The sequence below is a fragment of the Panicum virgatum genome, chromosome 9N (assembly GCF_016808335.1).
Source record: "Panicum virgatum strain AP13 chromosome 9N, P.virgatum_v5, whole genome shotgun sequence".
Classification (NCBI taxonomy): Eukaryota; Viridiplantae; Streptophyta; class Magnoliopsida; order Poales; family Poaceae; genus Panicum; species Panicum virgatum.
Window position 1 is genome coordinate 21,406,170 of NC_053153.1, and position 27,160 is coordinate 21,433,329.

The 27,160-nt window shown below is 48.5% G+C and overlaps 4 protein-coding genes across 5 annotated transcripts; 3 read left to right on the forward strand and 1 right to left on the reverse strand.

Moving 5' to 3' along the window:
* Positions 1-5,689: 5,689 nt before the first annotated feature.
* LOC120688837 (MYB-like transcription factor EOBII) lies at positions 5,690-7,330 on the forward strand. Its single transcript, XM_039971201.1, has 3 exons — positions 5,690-5,795; positions 6,296-6,425; positions 6,811-7,330. The coding sequence occupies exons 1-3, from the start codon at positions 5,690-5,692 to the stop codon at positions 7,328-7,330; spliced, it is 756 nt and encodes a 251-aa protein (XP_039827135.1).
* On the reverse strand, positions 6,600-10,733 carry LOC120689786 (protein NEOXANTHIN-DEFICIENT 1-like). Of its 2 annotated transcripts, XM_039972185.1 has the most exons (10): positions 10,518-10,732; positions 10,250-10,397; positions 10,121-10,167; positions 9,404-9,458; positions 9,273-9,311; positions 8,959-9,130; positions 8,497-8,557; positions 8,225-8,281; positions 7,879-8,110; positions 6,600-7,597 (listed from the first exon to the last, which is right to left on the reverse strand). In XM_039972185.1, the coding sequence occupies exons 1-10, from the start codon at positions 10,592-10,594 to the stop codon at positions 7,595-7,597; spliced, it is 891 nt and encodes a 296-aa protein (XP_039828119.1). In that variant the 5' UTR covers positions 10,595-10,732; the 3' UTR covers positions 6,600-7,594. The 2 variants fall into 2 exon arrangements, with proteins under 2 accessions (XP_039828119.1, XP_039828118.1); XM_039972184.1 differs by lacking the exon at positions 6,600-7,597 and having other exon boundaries at positions 7,615-8,110; positions 10,518-10,733.
* Positions 10,734-19,967: 9,234 nt separating this feature from the next.
* On the forward strand, positions 19,968-24,099 carry LOC120691765 (protein kish-like). Its single transcript, XM_039974953.1, has 4 exons — positions 19,968-20,195; positions 20,310-20,416; positions 21,417-21,451; positions 23,834-24,099. Exons 1-4 carry the CDS (start codon positions 20,193-20,195, stop codon positions 23,899-23,901), a joined length of 213 nt encoding a protein of 70 aa, XP_039830887.1. The 5' UTR covers positions 19,968-20,192; the 3' UTR covers positions 23,902-24,099.
* A 579-nt stretch (positions 24,100-24,678) lies between these two features.
* LOC120687838 lies at positions 24,679-25,247 on the forward strand. Its single transcript, XM_039969910.1, has one exon. It carries the CDS (start codon positions 24,780-24,782, stop codon positions 25,104-25,106), a length of 327 nt encoding a protein of 108 aa, XP_039825844.1. The 5' UTR covers positions 24,679-24,779; the 3' UTR covers positions 25,107-25,247.
* Positions 25,248-27,160: the final 1,913 nt, after the last annotated feature.

Consider the following 27,160-nt stretch of genomic DNA (forward strand, 5'->3'; position numbering starts at 1 on the left):
ATGTAACCACTAGACTATATGCCTTTTCGTGCGCGAATTGCCATTATTTTAGTTGACAGCAATATCATATTCATGTGGGTTTATCATTGATGAGACCAAACACACCATGATCTTGGACACTTGATGTCGCTCCGTTTAGCCGGCTTGTCAGCCGGCCAGCCAGCAGTGATTATCTCTCGTGTACTAAATCAGCATCAGCCACCAGCCAGAAATATTTTTTCTCTGACAATAAAACAGCACCAGTTACCAGCCAGCCAGCGGAACGGATGGCAATGCAGTTAGAAGTAAAGCTAATAATAGCACCATGAGTTCCCCATCACGTGGAAAAACTTCTTGGGTGTTTACATGCTAAATAATCCGTAAAATGTTAATACTTTTTTATTTTTCCATGCTAAAATAATCAATAACCTTATAGCAATTCTCAACTTCGATGTACAAATATACTTCTGTAAAATGATTAGTACTCCCTCTAGCAGTCTAGCTATGATAGCATGGCATTATGACAACAAAACTAAAATATCATAATATGACATTAGGAAAACAAAACAAAGCTAGGTCCTGTTTTCTTTATCCTACATCATATTATCATGGCAGGAGGTAATACAAAAATGTTGTATTTATCCACTTAGCAGTTACTTAAGTGTATTTATAGGTAGGATGCGCGTAGCAATTTGCCTCTTTTGGGACCCAGTGGACTAACTGGCCTGGATGGATTTATGAGGACGGCAGTGGATCTTTCCAGTAATTATTAATTATAAGCATGATACCTACGGATAAATTTTTTTAGACGATTGCAGATGGAGATTATGGGTAAAGAACAGTAGATGCGACAAGGCAGACAGCCTCAGGATATTTCTAGGCCGATCAGCAGCTGCGGCCGGATCCTGTACGGCATGTGGTCCCGGCTTTGAAAATGTTTTTCCAGTTTTCGGATCTGATCCTCCTTGTCCATCAATGCGGCCAGATTCATTTATCCTCTATTTTTTCTTGAGAGTTGAATCATCCTCTTATTTTTCACTCTGTTACCCTTTTTTGATGCGATTTCTCCGTACATGTAATTTCTTTTTTGATTGAGAAAATATACAGCAGTACTAGTAGTACAATGTTGCGTGGACCTCATCTTTTTTAGAAAAGAAGATATTTCGCGCAGGGATCCTACCAGGTTGTCACGTTAGGGACAAGTATTTCCACACAAATTCCTTTCGACCACCGTGTTCGGCAGGCTGGAGCAGGAGGCTGGAGCTGGAGTGGTGTGAGAGAAAAACACTGTTACCTGGCTGGTGGCTGGAGACTGGAGCTGGAGGAACGTGAGAGAAGAATACTGTAGCACTGGAGGCTGGAGCCTCCAGCCGAACACAGTGGACGTGTGCTCTTCCCACCCTTTTGCAGAAACGGAACTAGATTTCTAGAACCTTCATTTGCTCGGGGAAAAGACCACGCATTGACTTCCAGTTTAGCTGTTCCTCGCCGCGCCAGCTGACCTTGATTTCAGTTCAGCACGCGGGCCTTTTTCAATCGCGACTGGTCCAAGCGGCAGATTGGCTGCCGTTTAGGGCTTGATCCCAAAAAAAAAAAACAAGCATCACTTCACTACTGCTATCTAAACTTTGGGACCTACAACAAATAAAACAACCAGCTTTCATTGGCTATCCGTTCCCTACTGTTCGCATTTCTTTGGTGCAAAAATAAATTTTAATTAACTTGCTCCGCTCCTGTTTTTTTCTAGTATCACTTGCAATTAGCATCGCATGCTGTAGTTGTAGGACTGATGCTACAATTTTTTTCTCATTTTTTTAGATATCACTTGCAGTGGTAGGAGTGATGCTCCAATTAGAGGGCTAGATAGATGCGAGGAGGCACAGTTTCTTCCGTGGGTGATGTTGCGTCGACGTGACGCGGACGGCCGAACGCCGCGGCCTTGTTTCGCGGCTCCTCCTGGTGTGGCCGCTCCGTACGCCGATGTGGCGGTGTCCGAGACCGAGGTGCATGAAGACACGCTCGCGGGCACGATCGAGTCGCCATTTCCGACTCCGCGGCGTATCCGCATATGGCTGCGTCGTCGACCCGCAACAACTGAATTGGCTGCATTTACCTCTAGCCTCTAGGTATTCGCCCAATCCATGCTCTCTGAGTTCCGAAACTCTTCTTCTTTTAGATAATGAAATGCTCTGAAACTCTAGCATGCAGCAGCACATATGTCGTCAGGGTCTCGTATTTTTACAACTGGCATGACCGCATGAGTCATCCTCAGAAAGTAGGAGTAAGATAAGGAAGGGCATAATCACTGGCAGGCACCCACTTCACTTATGCTTTCCCATTCAGACAAGGGGGGCATTCGTATAACCCATTCTTTTATGGTCATCATCCTGGGTTCAGTTAGTAAATAGAGGAGTTCAAAATTTCAGTTCAGGTATCAAACATGAACAACTACTCACATCTGTAGTAGTATTTAGATTTTGTCACTTTCATCTTCTTTTTTTCACCCCTTGATTGGCCAAACATCTGCTAGAATTGTCCTAGGACCAACCTCTGTGCTCATCAGCTTCACTGAGGAATAGGCACAGTGTCTGCTCTCACTGATCACTTAACTTACTAAGTAATTTTGCTTTGGCTATTGCTGCTGATCACTTAACTTACTAAGTAATCTTGAATCCCTATTCACAGTAAAACATGCCCGGAATTTGTTGTAATTCAACTATCCAAAACATCGGCATGATAAAGGAAAGGAACATATTCTTTTTGAGAAGTGCAGCCAAGGAAGATTTGCTACTTTTGATGCTAACAAAATAAAGCTTGTGGGGTGCATAAATTTGTTGCAGGAATGCGTCACATGCTATGGTTTCTGTGTTTGAGTTCTTTTGTTGACAACTGCTGTGTTGTTGCTCTAGTCAGTAAAAATATGCAATAATGCCAATATCGGATGGTTAACCATTTTTTTCTGATAGGGATGGTTAGCAGTTGGAACTGTACTTGAGATTATTTGGACCTATAAATAAAACTTGCAGCCCAATATAATGTTTCCATTTTGATCTCCATGTTTATTAGATCTGTATGTTTGCCTTAGAATTTCTAGAATGACTTGTTTTTTTTGGGACAGAGTGAGTAGTTGTTTGTCTGCTAGTAGAAGTTAAACAAGCACTCATGTCAAAAGCTTATACACATGATTTTTTGCAGAGCACGAATATTGAAGTTTTAATGGTTGATGAGTTGTTGACAAGAAACTATCCAAATGTTTTTTTTCTTTGGTCCCAAATTCATATGGAATTTCCTTGTATGCAAGCTTCATGACTTTATTACCTCCGTTGTCTGGCTTCGGTGAACATAAAAGAAAAGATGCTTTCATGCATGTAGTCATGGTCCAATTGAAAGGTGTTTCTACTCTATATATTTCAATTAGAGAATCTCTACGTTTATAGCAACCTAGGAGATAGCAAAAAATTCTTCCCCTCTCGACTTTTGTAGGTGGCGCAAGATGCCTAGCTATAGATGGTACAACATAGCCAGAAACCATCCATCAAACCACACTCCGTCTGGACCCACCTAGACCCTTTCTAGAGTGAAAGTGTAATGCCCCAATCTCAATTTCTTGGAAAATGGTGTGAATGTTTTTCAAGTGCTTGAAAGCATCTTATTTTGCAATCACCAATTCACCGTAGTTGTGGATCCAGACGGTGAATTGGTGATTGCAAACCCTTTGTTCTAACGGTTAGGTCGGTAATCGTTAGGAAAAATGGGTCGCAAACACTTCCGTAAACACAGCACTGGACCTTACCCGGCCCACATACACCATAACTTAGGTCTCTGGCTATGGACAATTGGAGCCTTATTTTCAAAAAAAAAAAGCATTGAAGCCAAGTAAATGTTTGTACGAGAGCCATCCAAAACTGCAGTATTTTGTTACTCTTTTGTTAATGATCGAGCTAAGAACGTAGAGTAGAATGACATGGCATCCACATAATATGACACAAGCACATGAACTACCCATCTCCAGCGAAAAGTTCAAAGGCTAGCTACATCAAGATTCTGCAGCAGGGGGAGTCTACCCAACCTTTCTTGAGCAAACCCTGAGGAACCGGACCTGGCAGGAGAACACACATGTAATTCCTTTCTATGTCAAATGTAACATCTCAATGATATTCTTTTTTCTCAAAAGAAAACTAACATTCTTTTTTTTCAACTTTTTTACAATGGTTGGGGGAAAATGGATGGCTTACGAGGCTCGATCCGACAGTCCAGAATTGATAAGCATCAAGAGGCACAAAAAGAGAGGCATCTATAGGCACGGATGCATACTTAATGGTGGGCCCATAAGCACCGGATGCCTATTAATTAGTGGGCCCAACTTAAAAAATAACCGTGATAATTCTATTTTTGAAATTATTTTATTTAATCAAAGGTAAGAGTAAATCTCCAGGATGGAAAAGAAGAGTAAAAGCTGAATTTTAGCGTACCATTAGATCAGCAAAAGGGACATCTGTGGCAAGCGTAGACCAGTTTCTGCAAGAAAGAAAAGGCTCAGTTAGAACAAAGCAATAGAGTGTAACTGACAACTAGACTGTCACCATATAGGGTGGTGTCTGTTGAAACAAAACTCAAGTGTGACAATTAGACTATCATGATAAGAATATTAGTATCAGTTTTTTTTCCCAAACGAATTGACAGATAAATGTCTGTTCCATCAACACAAATACACTTAACACATCGTAACATGCCCATAAACAACTTTTTCGTATGGTAATAATTTCTTTCTGGCCTAAAATAGAGATAACTTTAAAGGTTGCAAAAGGAACAGAGCTAAAAATATATGAAAGGCATTATCTACTTGTGCAGTATCAAATATAAAAGGTATGGTAGGACTAGGCTACTTCTTCTGACGTGAGTTCAGGTCGTCCAATACAAAAAATATATGAAAGGCACTATCTATTGATAGCAATAGTCAGGTACCAACAAGGCCCTTAAAACCATGATCTCTCCAGATAGAACAACCAGCATGGAGCATTCCGTTGTAGTACCCATACATCTGTGTCCCATGAGTTTGAAAAATACTTCCTTTAGCTGCAGCTGTACCAATCTACAATTAGCTAATCAGTGCATCACCCAACACAACCCTTCAGTATCCTTTAGAGCCTAAAGAAGATAGAGCACTGACGAGTGTGTCATACAGCATATTAACTTGGTGAAACAAATCCAGAGCTGCAATGCAAAGTAAATATTCTGAAGGTGAAAATGCACTGTAACTAAGCGATGCCTTTCAGTGGTTGGAAATACTTGTTGATGCCTTTCAATCGCTTAGTTTTTTTACCTTTCCCCTTACCTCTGTAGGACTGTCTTTCAAAAAAAAAAAACCATTGTAAGACTGCAACCTCATCATATGCTGTGAAATTTTCGTTCCTTTTACCCTTCCCTTTCGTTTCACCCCACTTTCTTTTCCCATTCCTGAGAATAAGGAATCGTTGGATATAATACAAGACAAAGCAATAAAACGACAAGAAAGCAAGGAATATATTCACCGCACAGTAAACAATGGGAGATTATCACGCGTTAGGTGTTTTACCGTACCAGGGCTGCCGCACTATAAATTGGGCACTGTACTCCTCATTTTGAATTCCTGTCCCCCTTTGGGAGACAAAGCAAAAATCTACTATCCAATAGAGAGAGTTTAGTACAATAGACAAAAAAAAGGAGGGAGATGATGAAGAAGGGGAAGTGGTCCAAGGAAGAGGATGCCTTGATCAAGAACCACATTGAGAAGTATGGCGTTGGCCGCAGTTGGCAGGCATTGTCCAACACTTTAGGTTTGTAATTTTGAACCCCATAACCAATCATTTTGAGCTTTTGAGATAGCTGATAAAATGATACATTTGTGTACTTCCAATTTCTTTTTTTAAAAAAATAAAAGGAAACAAACCTCCCTGAAATGCGGTATCATTGCTTCTTTGTCTTGGAAATGATCTGTCCCAAAAGTCCAAACTTTCTAGTTCTCTGTTCTTCTGCACAGGCTGTATGAGCACTAGTACTACATTTGTAGTAGTACCAGTTGAATGTGCATTATTTAGCACAAAAGCTGCAACGTATGTGCATTATGCAATACTTTTTCTCATTCATCATGTTCAACGTTTAGTGCTCTCATTAGTTTATCTTAGTCAAACGAAACGCATAATCACCTTTGTCTCTAGCACTGTGATTCTTGATTCAGCGGTCATGTTGCTGTGAAAACTGTGGAAAGCTTGTACTCATATCTGACATGATAGTGGTATGATGACTTAACGAAGTTCATTCTTATGTTTCAATGCAGGGCTGCGGCGGTGCGGCCGGAGCTGCCGTTCCCGGTGGCTGAACTACCTCCGCTCGGGCCTGAAGCACGGAAATTTCACGCCGGCGGAGGAGAGGATCATCTGCGACATGTACAGCAAGATGGGGAGCTGGTAACTCTGAGACGAACCCATTCTCCATGTCAACTGCAACCGACAAGCAAACCTGCACATTAACGCCACTGATTTCCAGTATTTTTCTTCAGAAGTTAGTTATTATTTTCCCTTGTTCCTGTTGATCATGTTCTGCAAGATCTGCAACCTTTTAATCACTGATCAGATCGAACATATGAACCAAACTGCTGTTCTATCGAACTGAGGTTTCATGTCAGTTACATCAAATGTTTTTTTTTGAAAAGTTCAGTTACATCAAATGTAGTGTTAGATTATTACTGCATCTTGCTCTGCTTCTAGTGCAAAGAAACTAAGCGATGTTTGCTAGTTAATCGCCATCACTGATATGCTGCCAGTTTCTTTGCTTTATATGTTCATCGAACAGCTGGTCCGTCATCGCTGCCCAGCTCCCCGGGAGGACAGACCTCGCTATCAAGAACTACTGGAACAGCTCGCTCAAGAAGAAGTTCCCGGCGGCGAGAACATCCGCGGCCGCGGCCTACCGCTGCCGGAACCGCCCGGCCTGCAGCACGTCATCCGACGCCGGGACGCCGGCGCGGGACCTGCAGCTGGTTTCCTACAGCAGCGAGGACTCCACGGCAGGGCCCAGCCCTGCCAAGCCCGTCTTGACCGGCCTTACGCCTGTGCAAGCAGTGCAGCCGCCGGTCCCGGTCGTTGCCGCTCAGCCGATCCCGGCGGTCCCGGTTAGCGGACCGGTGAAGATCGAGCAGACGCCGCCGCCGCCGCCACCACGGGCCTGTGATCAGACCGGCGAGAGTGTCATGGATATCGTCTGCGCTCCCATGTCTCCTGTTCCTCTGAGCATCATGGAACCGGATGAACTGGCCTGCATCTACCAGTTCGACGACATTGATAGCTTCTTGCCGTGGTTTGATCATCACTAATCTGACTATATCATCGTAGCTCCATGAATAGTTCAGAACTAACTGCAGGATCTGTCATGTGTGAGTGTGGCTCTGGTTTATCAGAAACTAGCTCGCTGTCAATCTTGTCATTTCACTTTTTCTCTGCTTCTGAACATTGCACCTTTCTTCAGTCATGTTCATCTTTACTGACAAAGCATGGGAGATCAATCTTTTACCCCAGCGGCTCAGGGGCCATTTCTTCATTCTGCTTTAACTTGTTCTGTTTTGGATCCAGCATATGCATCACTGCAAATATGGCAAAGTTATTTATCTCTGTGACTCATTGCAAAAGGAATCAAGCTATTACCAACTTGAGTTCAGCAAGTAGGTTGCACGTACAGCACCCTTACAAACAAGAAAGCAGTGCCAAGAATAAAATCAAGAAAAGATTTACGGTGGTAAAAGCAACCAGAAACTCCTTGAACTTATCAAGCAACCGGGTCAAACACGGTCAAAACTCCTGGCTTTTTTTTTAACATGCACCACAGCACCGTCAGAATTCAGATTTAAGTGCTTGAGTATCCAACCTCCTTCTTCTTGCATTGTGGAACAACGATCTTCGGAGCATCGACGTGCATCCTCAGGGAGCTGAATTCCATAGCGAAGATGGGCTTTGACAGCAATACCGAAATGCTCCGGCTTTGCGCATCCGAGTCGGCTAAGACATTGGATCCCACGCTGTTAATCTCGCCATCAGAACACTCCTGTTGCTCTGAGGATCTTGGATTCCAAATCCTAGCAGGCTTTACAGGACGCACCCTGTGCAAGAAAATAATTACTTAGAAAGGGAACTCTACTTATATGTTAAAGAAATAAACATTATGCCATCAATGTATATCTCAGGAGGTCCAGAGAGTATATTCATGCCATCACCTGCATTCTACTTTGCACGAGTACTTGAGAAGATCAGGATGGTCCTTAGTCTGCCCACTGAAATTTGCAGAACAAGTAAGCCATGTTCATGTTCCGCAGTATCGAAGAGAAATGTTATATGTATTTTGACGAGGTTTTTATGCTTTCTCAAGTTAAATCTGCGCATGGCTACGTAAAGCATTTAATTTCTTTATGTTTATTTACATGTTTATGGGAGCTGGCAGTTTTTCTTTTGAGAAATTGTGGAGGCCACCCTGTTTGTTTCACCTAACCTGAAGCTTGGAAGCGACATTCTGATTGCCGGACCCATCCACTTGTGGTGCTTATGTGATCCTGTTGTCACTTCACATGATCAGAAAGTGAAATAAAGCGTTGGATCAACAAAGTGAGGCTTTGTGAATCCCATTTCGAGAGAGGGAAAAAGGATAAGGTTAGGAAGATGTCATTCCGAAAGATATTTTGGAAATCTCAAAGTGTCTGTCATCCGCAGGTTTTCAGTGATGAAGCAAGATAAATGTGACTACAGATTCCAGTACGGACTAGGATAACTGAATAGTAACTAGTTGCTAAAGCTGGGCAAGACCTACCTTTTCCATGTGTTATGTTGTACTGAAAAGTTCAGGCAAGTTATCAAGTAAAAAGGCTAAGGAAAGCAAAGTAAAAGCCTTCCAGAGCCTAACAACTATTTTGTGTAAAACAGATGAATTATAACCAGATACGAGGAGTCGAATTACCGGTAAGCGGCATGCTGATGTTGCACAGATGCTTAGTGGACGAGCCCTTGGTCTCGGAAATCTCGATCTCGCGGCGGTTCTCTTGCTTGGGGGCGGTCGAGCCTATTCCGAGTACGCTCAGGATGCCGTTCGATTTCGCCAAGGGTTCGTCTCCGAGCGCAGAGGCTTCCGTCTGTCCCCCATGTGCAAGTTCATGTGATAGGCATTAGGTTTCAAGTCTCATGAAGATCGACAAACACGCATCAAACCCAAGCCTCTAATGTAAATATGTATTGCAATAATGCTCAACTTGGCAAAGGGTTTGTCTCGAGTACCTTTGAGAATGTAGCTACATGGCTTGGGAGGCCTACTTCCTGCAAGAACGGCAATGACTTCAATTGGTTGGGGAAAAGGACACAATGGGACTACAGAGAGACCGGAGGGGGATTCCACTCCAGTGGCACACCTTGCGGCCGTGCCGGCAGGCTTCGACGCTGTTCACCAGCACCCTGGCAGCCCACCTGAGAATAGGTTCAGGGTTCAGAGTTTCAATTCAGACAACGCAGGAGCCACTCGCTGAAGCAGCACTCCTGGATTTCAGCAAAAAAAAAGAACTATCCTTCAAAGAAAAAAGAAGATTTCAGTGTGTGTGGAGAATCAGGAGCAGCTGGCTTATGCTGCCTGCGTTTTCCATCTGCCGCTGTTTGCCACATGCGCTTATTCCTGCAGATGAGCTGCGACGGCAACTTGGCCACGCGGAGCCCAGCCGGTGCGGCGCACCCGGGCGCCGACCCAGCCCCCGGATCCCCGCGAATCATTGGAGGCCGCGGCCGCGAGGCGAGAGAGTCCGTGCGATCAAGTACACCCCACCCCAACACCCAAGTGGGGGGGGGGGGGGGGGGGGGTCGGTTTGTTTAATGTTTATCCCCGTGGACTCGATCGCCCGGTGGCCCTGGCGCGCGCGAGCTTTCGGGGGGGGGGGGGGGGGGGGTTCTAATGCAAGTTGGCCTGGCCTCGTCGGCGAGCCGACATGCCGCCCGCTGTCTGGTCACGTCCACGTCCGCCGAACTGAACCCAGGCAGGCGAGGCGAGCGGCGGCGGAATCCGGACTCCGGAGGCTGGCCCTGGAGGCGGTTGAAGCTGCGGTGGACGGGAGGGGAGGGGAGAAGGGCGGCGTACTCACGCGCAGGAGGTCGGCGGGTTCCACACAATGCCGGCGATCACCACGAGCTGCAGGCGCAAAAGAGGGGAGAGATGAACCAACCGAACCCGGCCGGTGGAGACTGGCGGCGGCGTGCGGTGGTGCGCGTACCTCGTCGAAGGCGCCGGCGGGGCTGTCGTGGTAGCGCGCGAGGAACATGCCGCCGAGCGTGTAGCCGAAGGCCTCGACGAGGCGCAGGTCCCGGGGCACGAAGGCGCGCGCCGTCGACGCCTTCACCAAATGCAGCTGGTACAGCGCGCTGCTCGCCGGAGCAGAGCCAACAACAAACCACCGGTCACTCGCCTGGGCTCCAGGCTCCTGCGCGCGCAACGATCAGTGCGAACAGCGGAACGGACAGAGGGGAAGGTCGCGGCCTTGCCTGCCCTTGAACACCCACGGCAGCCCGTGCTGGTAGCCCGCGCGGGGCCTCCCCGTCTCCTCCTCCTCCGCCGCCATGGACCCTCCTTCCCGCTCTCAGGCTCTCTTTATCTCACGAGCTCTCCACGAAGCAAGCAGGCGAGCGTGGACGGAGGAACGAATCGGGCAGGGGAGGAGGACGGGGCCGGCCAAGGCAAGGGGCGATGAATGGTGATGCACTGACTGATGCTGGGACGCAGGGCGCGGCTAAGGTTGTTTGGTTACATTGGCTAAATTTCAGACTATGTCACATTTAAGAGAGTTTTGATATTTATTAATATTAAATAAAATCTGATTACAAAACAAACTGCAGAACCTTGGGGCTAAATTGCGAGATGAATTTAATGAGATATATTAATCTGTAATTAATGGATGGTTACTATAGTACAACTGCAGCAAATCATAGATTAATTAGGTTTATTAGATTCGTCTCACAAATTAGCACCCATCTGTCAAAAAAGTTTTATAAATAAATCTTATTTAATATTTCTAAATGGTAAGATTTTTTTTATGTGATAGGAGCTAAAAAAACTGATAGAAACAAACATGACCTAACTTAAATAAGTGGTTGCTATTGCGGCTCCCTCGTTCAGAGGAGGGAGGGGGCTTGCTGGGGCTGGGACTGGGAGGGAGGAGATGGATGTGCGCGTGTCAGCGTGTGCGTAGGCGCGCGCAGATCTTATCCGGTGGCCAGGTGGCGCCGGGTGAGAGGCCCGGGGTGGGGGTGACGTCACCGGTGGAGATCCGTCCGGGGCCCGCGCGCTCTGCCCTGTTTGCGGCTGCCTGCTGCTGTTTGGGGGAGTTGTGGGCGTCGATTGGTCGTCAACGGTGGCGGAACAGGGCCGGGCGGGTGATGATTGGTCGGTCGTCTCGGCCCGGACTCCGGAGCGAAAGCAACGGTGGGGTGGAGTGGAGGCCCAGCGCTGCGCCCGCCGGGTGCGCCGTCGTCGTGTGCAGGTGCCGAGCATGCCGCAAGGGACTCTGTGGAGCCAGGGGCCATATTGGAGCGTTACGGGTTAGTCGGCGGCAGGGTATCCAAGACGCAAGTTGCACGTCGAGCCGATTCACACCAGCTTGAAATTACTGACTCGGCCGCAAGCGCAGCAGCAGTGGTAGGCTGGTAGCGCTACGAACACTAGAACGAGTGCAGTCCGCGCGCGTAAACTGTTTGTTTGCTTGATTCCATTTGGCAAAGTGTATAGTATGTGCATGTACTGTACACAGCTATGTAGAGGGATAGGCATATATAAATAAATATGTACAAACAGAGATAGTACATGTATCTTAGTTTGAAGTAAAGGGCAGAAAACATCCAGGGTGTATGACCTATGAATATCTTTTCTTGATCATAGTTTGAAGTAAAGGGCAGCAAGCAGAAAGATGCTTACCTGCTCTAATTAAATGGCAAAGCTAAAATTATTAGTTCTTCTCTATCTGGTATATGAAGGAGTTAAAATGGCAAAGTTTACACAATCATCACTGCACTTTCAACAACCATTGATCTCTACAGCCATTTTCTCAGCCTACCATTGTTTCAACTCTCATGTAAGAATATGTTCTTTTTTGAGATGGTACAGATACTTTCTTGGCCAGCCAAAATGGCGAAGTTACTATTGCCAGGACAACAGTACCATATGAAGTATATGAACATAGCATGAATGGCGTGCTCTTAGAATATCTTACCTTGATTGTAGTAGTGCCTAGACATTCCAAATTGTGCATGTAGCCATGTTTGGAAATGTACGCTGTATGCCAACATAGTAAACAGTACCATACCTGGACATAAACTAACCGCTCTTGCAAGAAAAGGGTAGGAATGTTTAACAAAATGTAGGAACCTTTACAGACCTGTTGAACTTTAGTCCTCATCTCAAATTTCTAGAAACAAATTGAGCTCTAATGCTCACTGGACAGTAGCTGTTAAATATAATAAAATCTGGATCATATGTTCATGACAATTCCTAATTCGTACCTGTTTTAATTTTAAATTTAGTTTTCATATAGTATGTGAATCAGCAGCGGGGAAAAATGAAAAGCAAATAAGGTACACAGACAAACTTTCGAACACCTAAAACAGGCAGCTATCTAGCTTATGCTCTCGTGGCTTACCTGCGGAGTCCGGCCACCTGGATCTTCATGAGCAAGGGCGTTCGGCTTTCGTTCGACGGCGACGACTCGAGCGGTCGGAGCCACGCCACTCCCTGCGGCCAGAGCTGCACCGCCTCCATGCTCCGCACGTGGATCCGCGCGCGCCGCCCCACAGCCGCGGCCGGCCGGCCGGCGAGGCTTGCGGCCCTTGGGAACGCAGGAGCAGAGGGGAGGGAGGTCAAGGAGGGGAGGGACTGGATGAGGCGCGCCCGGCCGTCTTGCCCTGCTTGGCGTCGCAACGTCGGTGGCGTCAGGGACAGCAGCGTCGGCAGCAGGCGGCCGGCGCGAGCGCCGTGGGGATGCAGGTCGCGAGCCGCGGACGGAGGCGACGCGAGCGGTGGCAGGCGGGAGCGTGGAGGTGACGCGAGCCGCGGACGGAGGCGAGGCTAGGCGACGCCGGCCGGGGAACTGCGGGTTGAGGCGGCGCGATTGGCGTGCGGCGGCTGGCGCAGGCGCGGTGGCAACACGGGCGGCGAGCTCTGGAGCCGCCGCGCTGGTTGCGCCGCTGCGCGCACATGTGGAGCTCCGCCGCCGCCGCGTGGGGAGCGCCGCTGGCCGTGCGCGGCGGTCGTGTGTGTAACATCCCGTAATTTTACGGAATGTTATGATCTTCAAAATACAAAATTTCAAAAACTTTTTGCGTGGAAGTGTTAGTAGCTAGGATCACTTAAGGGATAATGCTATTCTTTCCCAAATTCTTAGAATCTAAAATATAATTCTAACACAAGGACCTAAATGTTAGTGTGCCACATTTGGATTTGGAGTTTAATTGCCTCTGCTTGTTTCAAATTCGTCTGAATGGTTTTTGTTTGAATTGTGTGTTATTTGATTTGAATTAAAACCATTTAAATCTAATACAAAAGGCTAACCTAAGCCTACTAACTAAACCGGGCTGAGACCCACCTAACCTAGCCGGCCCAACCCACCTTTCCACCCCGTCCAGCCCAAAACCAGCCGTTGCGGCCCGGTCGCGCGCGCCCACGCGCGCGGACGCCCGCGAGGCCCGGCCAGCCTGCTTCGCCCGGCCCGCTACCCCTTTTCCCCACGCCCGTTCGCCGCCGTGAGCCACTGACAGGCAGGCCCCGCCTGTCAGCTTTCCCTTCCTCCTCACAACCACCCGCGCTCCCCTGCTTTTCCGCCGCGGCGCTCCACGACAGCGCACGGAGCGCATCTCCAGCCAGCCGCCTGCCCTGCTGAAGCCCGCGTCTGCCCCCGCGGTCGGCCCCGATTCCTTGCCGCGCGCGCCTCACCCTTTCCCCTAGCGCACGAAAGCTCGACCGCGAAGTCCTGATGTTGCCACGTCGCGCGCCGGCCCGGCCATCACATCACGGCCATTCCCCCCACGTCCGGGTCACCCCTAAACCCTAGCGCCTCGCCTATAAAACCCCCACGGCCGCACCCCGAAAACCGTAGCCACCCAAGGGTTTTCCCCTTCGCCGCCGCCGCCAGGAGAGAGGAAAACAGAGGAGGCAAGGAGGAGAGGAAGGGAGAAGAGAAAGGAAGGAGAAGGACCCGCCGCCGGAGCTTCCCCACGCTGGCGACCCGAACCTCCACGCCAACGTTGCAGCGCTGCACAGCACTGCATCGGCCCACCTGCACCGAGTCGCCACCGCTCCGAGCCCCTCGTCCACGAGCCGCCAGGTGAGCGCCGCCGTTCCGTCGCGCCTATCCTCCCCTTGTGCCAGCGATGCCTTGGCCGCCGCTGAGCCGACCCTAGACAGCCCTAGGGATCCCTTTCCCTCTTGTGTGTGCACGCCTGCAGGAGCCCGACGAGCCGCGCCGCCGTTCACCCCGCAACCCGCCGAACCTTTAGTGCCGCCATGCGAAGCGCGGCCACGCCGCGGCCCTGGGACCTCAGGTGCCCGCGCGCGTGCGTTTTCCCGCGCCTGGACCGCCAAGAACGAGCCCTGGCCCTCCTATCGCCTGCACCTCGCCGCCGTAGCCTCGTAGTGGAGGACCGCGCCACCGCCGGCGCGCCATGGCCTCGCCAGGGCCTTGCCGGCGAGCATGCCCGCGCGCTGGCCGAAGGCCGCGCCCTTGGCCCTAGCTAGTGCACGCGTGTGCGGGCCAACGCCCAAGGATGGGCCGCCTTTGCCCGCTAGAACGCCAGGCCGAGCCGCCGTTGCCATGGAACGTCGCCGCGCCCAAGCCGCGACGTCGCGTTCGCGGCGTGGCGAGCCTGCCCAGCACACACAAGACACACACAGGCACACACGCGCTAGAGTTCGCACCGGATCGAGAAAAGGCCGCACGGGATCCAGGAGTCGCCAACAAGTGGGCCGGAGTTGTCAGCCGCAGCGGGGAGAGAAGAAAAAGAAAAAGAGGAAGGAGGAGAGGACGGGCCGAGTTCGGCCCAGAAGGCCACGGAGGAAGAGAAGCCCAGGAGGACATTCGGCCCAACGACGCGCGCTTTCTTTTTCTTTTCTTTTCACGGCACTGACACGCGGGTCCCACCTGTCGGTGAGACCCGCTGACTGACCAGTGGGCCCCCTGAGACCGACGACCGTTGACCATTGACCGGGTCAATGTTGACTTGGTCAACGATGATGTCAGCATGGGGCCATGCTGACGTCATCATACCCGACCCCCCTGATGACGTCATGCTGACGTCAGCATGCCACGTGGCACGCCCAGAGGCTGCCATGTGTCACTGATTTTCTTTTATGTTTTCCGATAATCTTTATTTATTTCCAGAAATGCTTTTAGGCTTAGAAAATTGATAATAAATCAACCGTAGCTCCGAAAATTATGAAATCAGTTTCATAATTCTTCTAAAATCATGACCTTAGTGTTAGAGTAGGAGTTGCTGTGTTTTGGATCTTCTTTTGAGGAGTTTTGTGCATTTTTGCACTTGGACCCTTATACTTTCCCGTAATTACGATTAGGACTTGACGCCGAGGAGCAGACCGGAGGCTACGACTACCCCGACTTCCAGGAGCACTACGAGGAGACCCCAGGTTCACGCCCATCCATGTTTTGAATACCTATTAGGCATTGCTTGCTAGACACGCTACGCCCACAAATTGAGTGTTGAGATGAGCTTGCATAACCATTTACTACCGTATTCCTTATTTCCCATGTTTATCATTGTTGATGTATGCTATTGCTACTATGTGTGTGTGAGATTGGGGTATGGGAATATATATATATATATAGTATAGTCCTTGCGTGCTGGAAGATGCCTCCACATATACAGGAGTTGGGGATAGGTTACAGCGGGGAGAGCGGACCCTTTCTCCGACCTTAGGATCGGGAGCTAGGGGTTGTGTGTTGGGCACGACCCTGTGAGCACCTGTGATGGGTGACGAGCACCTGTGGTGGGTGCAAGGCTGTTCCCGTGGGAACATGAGTTGAGGAGTTGAGGAGGCGATACCTGTAATGGGTGCCGATCGCGAACCGTGTTTACAGAACGCAAACTGTGGACGAAGACGCTCGCCCTTGCGGGATTAAGGACTTGACTTTGTGGCTCTAGTGAAGGAACTATGTCAAACGTTCACACCACTTATCCTTTATGAGGGGGAACCCAGCCCGAGCTAGCTATGCACGGCACCATTACTGCAGGAGGATAGTGTTTCAGTGTCAGGGGGAGAGGGCAGGACCCTATCGCCCCCGATCGCAGGATCCACATGGAGATTCCATTCTAGATAGCTTCACAGCCCCAGACGACCTACTGCGGGAGGACGTGCCCCAGACCGGGAGTAGGATGGTGTCGTAGCCGTTAGTTTCGTTGACTGGTGCCTCGGAGATAGTCGGAGTTGCTTGCCGGCTGGATTCGGGGCGAGTGGGTACAGGTGTACAACCCCTGCAGGGTGAAAACTATACGTATAACCGTGTAATCGGTCATGTACAACTCTCGATCTGGCCCCACGAAAGTAGTTAGATCCACATATACTTTTCTACCTCCCTCTAGTCAACTTTCCTGCTCGGATAGTAGCTGAGGTGCGGAGAGAGGGAGTTCCCGCACCGAACTTGGGTGGTTGTTGTAGCGGAAGTTAGTTGACCGGGAGTCCGGAGTGCCGGAGCTGCCCGCGTCTGAAGGTGAATGGATGACTTGTTATAAATGCTTGCATAGGAAACCATAGCCTCTTCCTTGGCATTGTTTTTACCTTAATGCATCCACATATTGCTTCATGCGAATGGTGACGTGGACCTATCCCAACCTTGGGGATAGACTGGATAGATGCAGGGTATGACTCGGAGTACGATAACAACGATGACGGGTGGTACGACTGAAGGCGTGCTACACTCAAGGATGCCTTTGGAGAAGAAGATTCCCAGAGGAGGACCAACATGAAGTCTTAGTTACCGTTACGCTTTCTGTTTGCACCTCTTTTAGCCCATCGGGCTTGTACTCGGAGATTATTACTATTATCTCGAATGCTATAATAAAATAAACCCATGAATGTTCTGTAATCGCTGGTATGACTGTGATTTCTGCATGAAATGAGTTCTGTATGTGATAGCGACTGATCCAGGGACTATCACGACGATACGGGGAGTCGGGTTGCCCTTTTGGGAACCCGGTTCGTTTCAGTGTGCCTTTGAGGGCGGCCACAGGCAAGGCGGCGAGGGAGGCAAGCAGGAGCAGGGAGGTGGTGACGAGGCAGCGATTGCCGAGTGGGCAAGCTGCTCAGCGCCGCTGGCTCGGTCCGCCCACGCGAAGCCTCGCTGGCCGCCCCCGCGCCTGCCGGCCTCCTGCTCATGCGCCGCCCGCGCGTGCTCGTGCATGTTGAAGCCGCCGCCGCCGCCACAACCATGGGCCCTCGCGTCGCGCGCAGCCGCGCTGCCCTACCTCCAGCCGCGTCGTGTCCCGCGCCTCGGCCTCGCGCCGAGCGCCGTGCTCCGCGCTGCTCGCCTCCCGCGTGCTCGCCCGCTCGCCCAGCTCCAGCCGCGCCCGTGCTTACGCCTCCGCCCGCCGCCGCTCGATCCGCGCCTCCACGGGCCGATCTGCGGGCGCCACCGCTTGATCCGGCCGCGGGGAGGGGTGGAGGAGCGGCGGCCGGCCGGATCTGGCCGGGGTGGGTGCGCCGCCGCCGGATTGGAAGAGAGCTCGGACATGGAGAGAGAAGCGCACTCGTTGGGAGATATTTTTTACCCAAACAAGGCATGTAGGAGGAGGCAACAGGGACCGTGTATCGCGGAATGGACGGTGGAAATCATTTTGGACGACGTGGACGGCGTGATTGGCCGCCGACCTTCGGGGCATGAACATATAGAAATGTGGCGTCGCTGAATCCGTGATGACGATAAGCTAGTTCATTCCCATCTGCAGCACCCGCTTTTGGTTGCTTCGATTTGGATTTGCGGGTGACCTTCACAGCTCAAGTCCTCCCGATCGCTGCAGGCCACCGCATGCTAAGATCACCAGGATATGGATATGGAATTATGGATGCCCTGGAAGCAACGGGCGTATCAAGGAAGCAAGAAGCTTATGGCCTTTGCTGATAAAGCTGGTTTGCAGGGAAAGGAAAAAAAAAAGGGGGTCAACTCGAGCCCAACGGTGGTTAATAGACTAAACTGTGACGCAAAACAAAGGCAAAAAAACTTCCGTTGCCGGGACTCGAACCCGGGTGAGAGCCGAGTATCCTAACCAGCTAGACTACAACGTATTGCTGACAGTTGATTATGTTACAGTATTTATAAGCAAAAAGCAAAACACCAACACATGCTACCTACGATCGGTCCTATATGCTTACTAATATAGGCCTTATGCATGCTGTTAATGACCTCCTGACCCTATCTTAGACGGAATGGACAATTAACTTTACAAATACTGCATTTTTTTTCAAGGCAACACGGGGGGTGGGGGGGGGGGGGGGGACGATGAGTCCCCACCTGAATTAGACTTTCATTGATGCCGGGGCAAGCCGGTGATGGAAGGTTTTGCGCTTGGCGCGCTTACTGGCAGTTTAAGAACTGTGGGGAGTGATCTAAGTTTAGCAAGGGGGCTCGGGAGATGGATTACATGGTGAACAAAATACTGTATTGTCACCATACATTACTCCCTCCGTATTGGTAAAAGAAGTCGTTTTGGACATATTTTGGGTCAAACATTGGGAATATAAATCATCAATAACTTTAAAATTGTTGAGTTTGCAAATGTGAAAATTATATGAATAGATTTGTCTTGAAAAATACTTTCATAAAAGTATACATATCTCACTTTTCTATAAATATTTTTATAATAATAAAGGGTCAAAGTTATGTTTTGGAGACCGTGTCCTTGTCCTAAAAGACTTCTTTTACCAGCATGGAGGGAGTATAACTTTACAAATACTGTATTGTCACCATACATTATAACTTTATTGTATTCATATTATTGGTAACGTGAAAAGCAACGTTTAGTGGATGCTGTCGATTCTTAAAATATCACCAAGCTGTAATGAGAGATAGCAAGCAATTTAAGCTTTAAGCCGGCAACACCACAATCCTTTATAATTAAAATTTATTATTAACATAGCTTAAATTGCTAACCCATTTGTTTCTCAACCTAAAATAAGGAAACCCCCCCCCCTCAAAAAAGGAAATCCCATATGAATATCTTGAAAGATATATGAAAAATAGGCCTGAATCTTCTATGCTACAATCCATCTTAAACGACGTGTCATTTTGATGATGCATGCACACAGAATGTCACCACAATGTAACCTCTCCCTAGTATAGTCATAGCACCATTCTTTTTCCAAGTGGCATGCTCCTTCATACAAACTAGAACATTTGACGCGCTTTGCGCACCCTAACGTGATCCTGTGATCCTAATATTAGACATACAAATATCTATAACAAAACAATATCATATTATAAAAGTATGGCAATACAGCCCCTAAAGTTCTATATAGCCATAGATTACATATCTATATGTTATGATCAGAATTCGTAGCTACCAAACAATTTAGCTATACTTATCCAAATAAGGAGAATAGTGGATCAAATTGTTTTGTAGCCATGCGCTTAATAAAAGTGATGAATCAAAACAAACCGATGAATCACGAAGAGAGCTCCAAAACAAACCTGATGCTTACGCCTACGAGGACCAGATCTCCTTTTCTTTTTGATAGAAGCAGATTTTGATTATGGAAGCAATGTTTTTTCTTTTGCGGGTATATACAAGCAATGTTTGTAAGTGCCCGATCCTCTTTTCACAAGAAACATTGCTGTTTCTCAGATATTATTGCAAACACACAGTTAGTATGAAACACTTAATACAGTTCACACAAAAAAGTTGCAGCTGAGCAGCTAGCAAAAAATGTGCGGGGCAACACCTTTCTCGGAAACACGTAGCAAAAGGCGAAGGTGCTCCGGAGGGCCAACGCAGAGACACAATTCCAGCCGTCCGATCGAGGCCACGCTCGCACACAAGAAAGAGAAGAAAAGAACCAGGAAACCGGCTCCTCTTGCCTTGCTCCGTTGGCCGCCGTTGCGAGCCTCCGCCGACCGGCGCCGCCACCGTGTCTTTTCGGCGTCCGCTTCCACCTCCTCGTCAGGTGCCATGGTAACGCCACGGAATCTCTATGTTGATCTGAGCCCTACTCGCGTGTGGATTTGTTAGTCATGTTCCCTCCTCCTCCATGCCTGATAACGGCGGCGGCGTTGTTGGTGGATGCAGTCGGCGCTGTTCAACTTCCACTCGTTTTTGACGGTGGTGCTGCTGCTGATCTGCACCTGCACCTACCTCAAGATGCACTTCCCCTCTCTCCTCATCCGCCGGACAGGGTGCGCCTTCATTCATACTCATATTTTTTATAAAAAAAATCTCAAGGAATATTGTTGCATAGTACAGTGGTTAAAAGTAGGTTTATTCTTATGATGAAATCTGGAAAGGGAAATCGATCAGAAAAAAGGTTTGTGTTGGGCTTGTACTGGATATTAGATATCTTGAGAAAGAAATAGAAATTAAATCAGATTGTTTTTTAAGAGAGGGTTCAAAAATCCTAATTCTTAATGTGTTTATCAGCATGAATTTATCTTGAATCTCTATCAACCTGGATTGTGTTTGTTCACAATTGAAATCTGACTCAATGGTAATCTTGTGTACAAAGCTATACGGATTTCATGTAGTAAATCAACTTTATACACAGTTGCAAACACATCAGGGGAAAGTTAGATACAATCTCCAAGCTATTCTAAAGAAAGCAAGAGGCATTTGACACTTAAAGTAAAATTTAGGTACTAGATTTATAGCAATTCTTAAAAACATTATATAGTGTTTTGCTATAATTGTACCGATTGTTTTTTTTTCCTGAACTAATAAGCAATGACATTGAAATGATACTTGCATCGAGATTGTACACTTCGACATTGGGCTAAATTGGGCATTCATGAGTGTGTAATCCATTGCTACCGAGGGAGGTTATGATGCTGTTCTTCTCACTGCTTAGGCGCTCCCCATTTCTTAATTAAGCATAAAGGGCAGTCATATTGGGGCCAGGGGTAAGGAACATGTAGAACAGAGACTCAGAGAGGCAGCTGCACTGAGCAGATATGCTAATTATTTCACTCAGTGTTGTCGGGACCTCATTACCAACCTCTAATCTTAGGTTATTTAGATTCACCATTTGTTTTTATCTTTAGTTTACAAATGTTTAATTTCCATTTGCCCACATTGCAAAATTATCCTTAACTATTGTTTTGTTTGTTGATTTGAGCTGACTTATACTTTCTACTCCAGAAGGCATACATTTCGCTAATCATCTTACTTACATCTTCTATGCAGGTTTCGTGGTTTCTTTTGGAAGGCTGCTAGGATAGGTAACCTCTACCTATTTTGCTCAGTATCTTGTTGTTCTATTTGCAAACAAATGTAACCTGTGCTGCAAATAATGCATTTGCCCTTCACATGCCTCACAGTATGATTCCTTAAGTGTTGTGCTGTTTCATACCTCCTGCTCCAAATTGGGTGGTGCTAGAAGTTGGTTTCGATTTGCAAATATATGCCATTTGAGTCTTGGAGACGACATTTCCAACCAAATACTCCCATTACTGGTGGCATTGTTATTCAGTTAGGGGGCCAAAGGAAATGATATAGTCAGTGAATTGATGGTGATAAAAAATAGCATTAAAGAACTAGTGTTTATGAAAGTAGTGCTTACTTGACAGGCCACAAAATGTGGTGGTTATTCGCTTACTGCAATGGGGGATAAATGTGAAGATTAAAAAATTATTTTTTTACAGTCAACATAACATGTACAAATCGTAAATATTTTCATAAAAATGGTAGATGAAAAACCGAGTAATAGTAATAGTGTAATACTGTGCCAATTATTTCTGTTCAGCATGTCATTTGGCATTACTGGGAAATGTGTTTCAAGATTATGCAATGCACAATAGTCTGCAAGATATTATAATCAAGAAAAGGAATATTTGAATTCTCATATGCCACGAATCGTTTTCCTCAAGGATTATTCAACCAATATAACAGAATTTATACTTGTGGAAACGTCACGTGTAGCAGTAAACAGAGACAGATTTGTAAAAATTGTGAGATAAAGTTTGTTTATTTTTGTATACGATTGAAATGGATACACCAGATTGGCATGTCCAGTGCCTTGTGGTATTTTGAAGGTCTTCCCAGTGTTTAAATGAATTTATGGTAGATGGTAAATACTATTTTGTGCCCACATAGGACAGCAGTTAAGTCTTGAACTTTGGATTAATCCATGTTTTGACAAAGCAGCCTTTGAGAGCTTCAGAATATCAGGTTAGCCATTTTTATGCTCCTTGACAGATCTCACACATATCTTATGGCAATTTCCAATAATGCCTAATAACTTGATGACAGTAAAATAAGAATCAGAATAGCCATAGGATACGGAGAAGTCTGGCTTGGTGATTATGAGTTTGTGAAACTCTTGGTACTGTTCTCGTTGCTGTGATTTACTTTATGCGTGCTTCTGTATGTGAAATTTGTTGTGAGTTCTACTGTCTTGAGTGTCGAGCTGAGAGTCACTCGAATTTTCCCCTTGCTACAGTTTTGCTTGGGCGATTTCGAGGGCGACTCCTTCCTCTGCCGCTCCGCCGGCCCCCTCTCCTCTGGCGCCTCTCCGGCGACGGACTCGAGAGGGGAGCCCGGCCCCTCGGCGGGTGAAGCTGTATAGCAGTAGATCTAGGGCTAGGTCTTCGTGCTCCCCTTTCCCGGCGGCGAATGCTCTTTCGCCGTCTAGGATTTTGGCTCCCCTCCCCTTCTTCAGCGTCGGCGGCGGCGATGACGGCGTCGGCTCTGGCGATGGTCGAGGGAGGAGGTGTTCCCCTTCGGCGTCGATGCCAGATTGGGGATTTTGCTCGCCGGGACTCATTCATGGCTGGGACGTTGAGCTCGTCGACTTCCCTGCTGCGGAGGAGGCCAGGTGCGTTGCTTTTGCTCTAATAATGGGGGGAGTCGGGAGTGGATCCCATCCCCTGCTTGGGGTTTGGCTTGAGGTGGGTCGCCGGGATGTCTTTGGGCGGCGGCGGCGTCATCTCTGTTCTCCGGGCGGGTGGCTTCGTCGCCGGCGCCGGCTTGTGCTTCATCTCTGCAAAGGGGTGGGAGCTTCCAGTACTCCCCGTCTGCGGGATCTGGATTCCGGCCGTTGGCCTCGCCGGCGGTGGCGGACTGTTGCTCTTGCGGTTCTCACCGGAGCGGATGCCGATGGTCTTTCAGCGGATTGGTTACGGCTCAGTGCATCTGGGTCGTCGGCTCTTGCGGCTCTACATGTGTTGGTTCGCTTTGGTGGTGGCAGCAGGAGGAAGCGGCGGTCGGCGGCGAGCTGCAGTTCGGTGGCGGCGAGCGGCAGTTCGATGCGACCTCGCGGTGAACCGAGAAGAACCTGGAAGCAACAATGATTTGCAAAGAAGCCCTTGTACTTTTTTGCTTTTTTCTTTTGTTTCCAGGTTGTTGTTGTATCCGGGGAGGGGATGTACTGTTATCCAAATCTAATGAAATCCTCATCCTTTCGCAAAAAAAAAAAGAGTGTCGAGCTGAGGCAACAGTTTAGATGATCATGTCTTATATAGGATCTTCTTGTGTATGGTTTTTTGAGACTGCACTTTAGTGTTAAGGTGGCACCATTGAATATTTTTAATGTATTTTCCTACATGTTATTGTTAACATTTATCAATATGCTTCAGATAATGAATTTGCTATTTGTTTCTCAGGTGAACGCCTTAGCCCCTGGGTAGCCATTGGGTGCTCTGTGATGGGCATATCGATTTTATTTTGTTGAGGTTAGGAAGATGTTTTTGCCTTTCTTTGCTGACGATACTCCAGTGTAGTGAACAGGAACCTAGTGGTTTGCTTCTCTCTTGTAAGCATCTCACAAACCGCGTACTTCTTGTTTGGTCCTTACACTTGAGAAAGAAGAGAAGCATGTGATTTTGCAGTTACATACTCTGATAGTCTGATCTCTTTGTTTGAGATCTCACATGCCTACTCTATGTATGGGGTGTATACTGTGCTATGCTCTGCTTTTAGATGACGTTTTTCGCGACTGTCGCCCCTGGACCACATTGCACTATTTACGTCCCTCGTCACTAGCTGGACGGATGATCCCATGTTCCGACCTAAAGTAAAGACGGATCGAAGAAACGAGGTGTCCAAGGGTCCGCACAACGATGCATCATACGTGTGCGTTCTTCTCCGATTCCCAAAATAAACAATCGCAGCGTTCTCTTCCTCCCATCCCCACGCGGCTCACCGCTCGGTCGTGTCTCCTCCAGCGTACACCTGCCTCCCCTACGTGTGCCATTCTTCACGCCACCTCGCTCTGCACCTATTATGGCTGGCGAAGAGCGGCCGGAGAGCTGATGTAGCGCAGGAGAGATAATCGAGCGAGCCGGGACTGAAATGCCGACTGACACATGCGAAAACGCGCTGTGCGCTCTCCGATAGGCTGAACAGCGAGCAGCAGCGAGGCCCACCACCACCTCACGCACGTTCCCAGCCCGCAGCCGCCGAAATCTATAAAACTTGCTACAAAGCTCGCCGGCACGAGCCTCGCAGCGGCAAAAAGCCAAGGCAAGACCAGCCAGTAGACCACGCAGCAGTCAGGCAAACTCGTAGCAACAAGGCGACCGAGCCGTGCCGGGGAGAGGGCGGAGGGCGATGGCGAAGAGCGGCACGGAGGAGTGGCGCCGGAACGCGGACACCCACAAGATGAGCGCGGAGGAGGTGCGCGCAACGGGCGTGGAGGCGTCGATGCGGCCCCCGGGCCGCGGACCCGGGGAGGTGCTGCACCAGCGCGGCCGGCTGCCGTACGGGCCGGGCACCATGGCGCTCGTCGGCTTTGGCATCGTCGGCGTCATCGGCTACCTTGTGCTGTACCAGAACGCCAGGCCCGGGACGCCCGCCACCGAGGTGGCTAAGGTGGCCGTCGGCCACGGGGACCCCGCTGTCGGCCGTGACCCCGAGAAGCGCCCCGAAGGGAAGTAGAGGTGCAGGTCCGTGGTAGCTGTGTGACAGCTAACAGTGGGGCGGTAGTTTGTGTTCAGCTCTGTTTTTGCTGCTCTGTTTCTCAACTTTTGTCGAGGACTTCGAAATTTTGCCTTCAGCATATCCAACTGTTTCTTATTTTTTCTTGGGAAAAGTCCTATTTTCAACCCTAAACTTTCCCGAGAGTCCGATTTTCAACCTCGAACTCCAAAACCAGACATAATGCATCCTTGAACTAACGAAACCGGACAAATTTCCCCCTGAGCCGAATCCACCCCGGTTTTTGCCTCGTCACCCGTCCGACGTGGACATCGTCGCCCAGTCAGCCACTTGAATGGGCTTTTGACTACGCGCGGCCACTGTGGCCCCTCCCCACTCAGAATTTCTCCACCCGCTCCAGAACCTTAACCCTAGAGGCGGCGGCGACCACCACGGCGGCGGCGAGCACGGCGACGGCGGCCCTGATCTTCATCGAATCCGCGATTGGCTGGTGATGCTGCTCGAGATCTGAGGGCTGCACCAAACCGGTGAGTGCTGCAAACCGATTCCAGTGTAGGAGATGGGCTAGATCTTAGGAATTAGAGTTATACAAGGTCGGGATTGCCTGTTTTTATGGGTTTTTGCTTCTCTTGTGCACAGCAGTGACATGGATGTGTTGGGAACTCTCACAGTTAGGTTTCATTTCAACGGGGAGTTCATAAAGTCTGGGTCTGATCTGCAGTATTGTGGTGGAAATGTTGCAATGGCATACATAGATCGAGATAAAGTTTCACTTCCAGAGCTTGTAGGTCACTTGAAAGATCATTGTGTAGTACTCGATGGAACCCTTTTGCACTGGCTTGTACCTGGGAAGGAGCTTAAGTCTGGTCTGCGAGCTATTGTGGATGACAATACTTGCATTGAGATGGCAAATAGCACAGAAGAATGTTGCGTTGCAGATGTATTTGTTGAGACCCCAGCTACACAGGATAAATCTGAATCAGGCTCAGAAGAAGATAGTGATTATGAAGCTGAGTTAGGCTGTGATACAGGCTCAGAAGAAGAAGGTAGCATGGAGGAAGAGGCAGTGCCTGAAGATGTTGACATGGGAGCTGGTTCAGCAGCTGTGAAGCGATTAATTACTGAAAGCAGAGAGAAAATTGATAAGCAGATTCAGTTTGTCAAGGAGTTTTATAGCCCTAGCAAGGGTAAGGCAAAAGTTTGTGACAGTGGACCTAAGAATGGTGACAAGTCTAGCTCTGACAGTGAGTACTTGCCTGAAGATAGCTGCACATCAGGTGAGGATGATGAGGCCAAAGAGATTCTCAGGAATTTTAAGGTGTTCAAGAAGAAGGTTAGATCAGGTAGAGCTGCACAGTTAGATGATGTGTTTGTTGATGGACCCAAGACTCAAGTTGGTGACTGCAGTGTGATAGAAGATGGTGGTCATGCCACCCCTTATGCTGATAGTAGTGATGATGACAATGAGTCATTTGAAGATGGCAGTCATGCAGAGGGGGGAAGAAGAGCTAGCTAGTACCCAAGGTTTAGCAAAAAGGATGCAGTACCTAAATTTGCTTTGGGGATGAAGTTCAATGGCAAGAAACAATTCAAGAAAGCCATAATCAAATATGGGTTAGCTGAGAGGAAGGTGATTAAGTTTGTCAAAGATGAAGGTGACAGGGTTAGGGTAAAGTGTGATTGGCCCACATGCAGTTGGCATTGTTTGCTGTCAACACACTCAAACACTAATAGCTTGCTGTCGGGTATCACAATTAGGGACACCCTAATTGGGGTACTAAGACCGCTTTTAAAAACACAAACACCCGTTAAGGCAACTAGGCCCACGGCTTCCTTCCAATCTAGAAGAAAGGAAAGGACTCAATGAAGTCCAGCACGCGGTCCATTCACATCCCCCTCGAACCCGCGGAACGATCTCCGCCTCGCTCGAGGGTCCCTCTCGGGCCCACTGGACAAATCTCCGCCTCGCTCGAGGGTAGCGAATCTAACCTCGAGCGGGTGACTCATCTCCGCATCGCTCGAGGGTCCCCGTCGGGATCCCTCGACTGCACTCC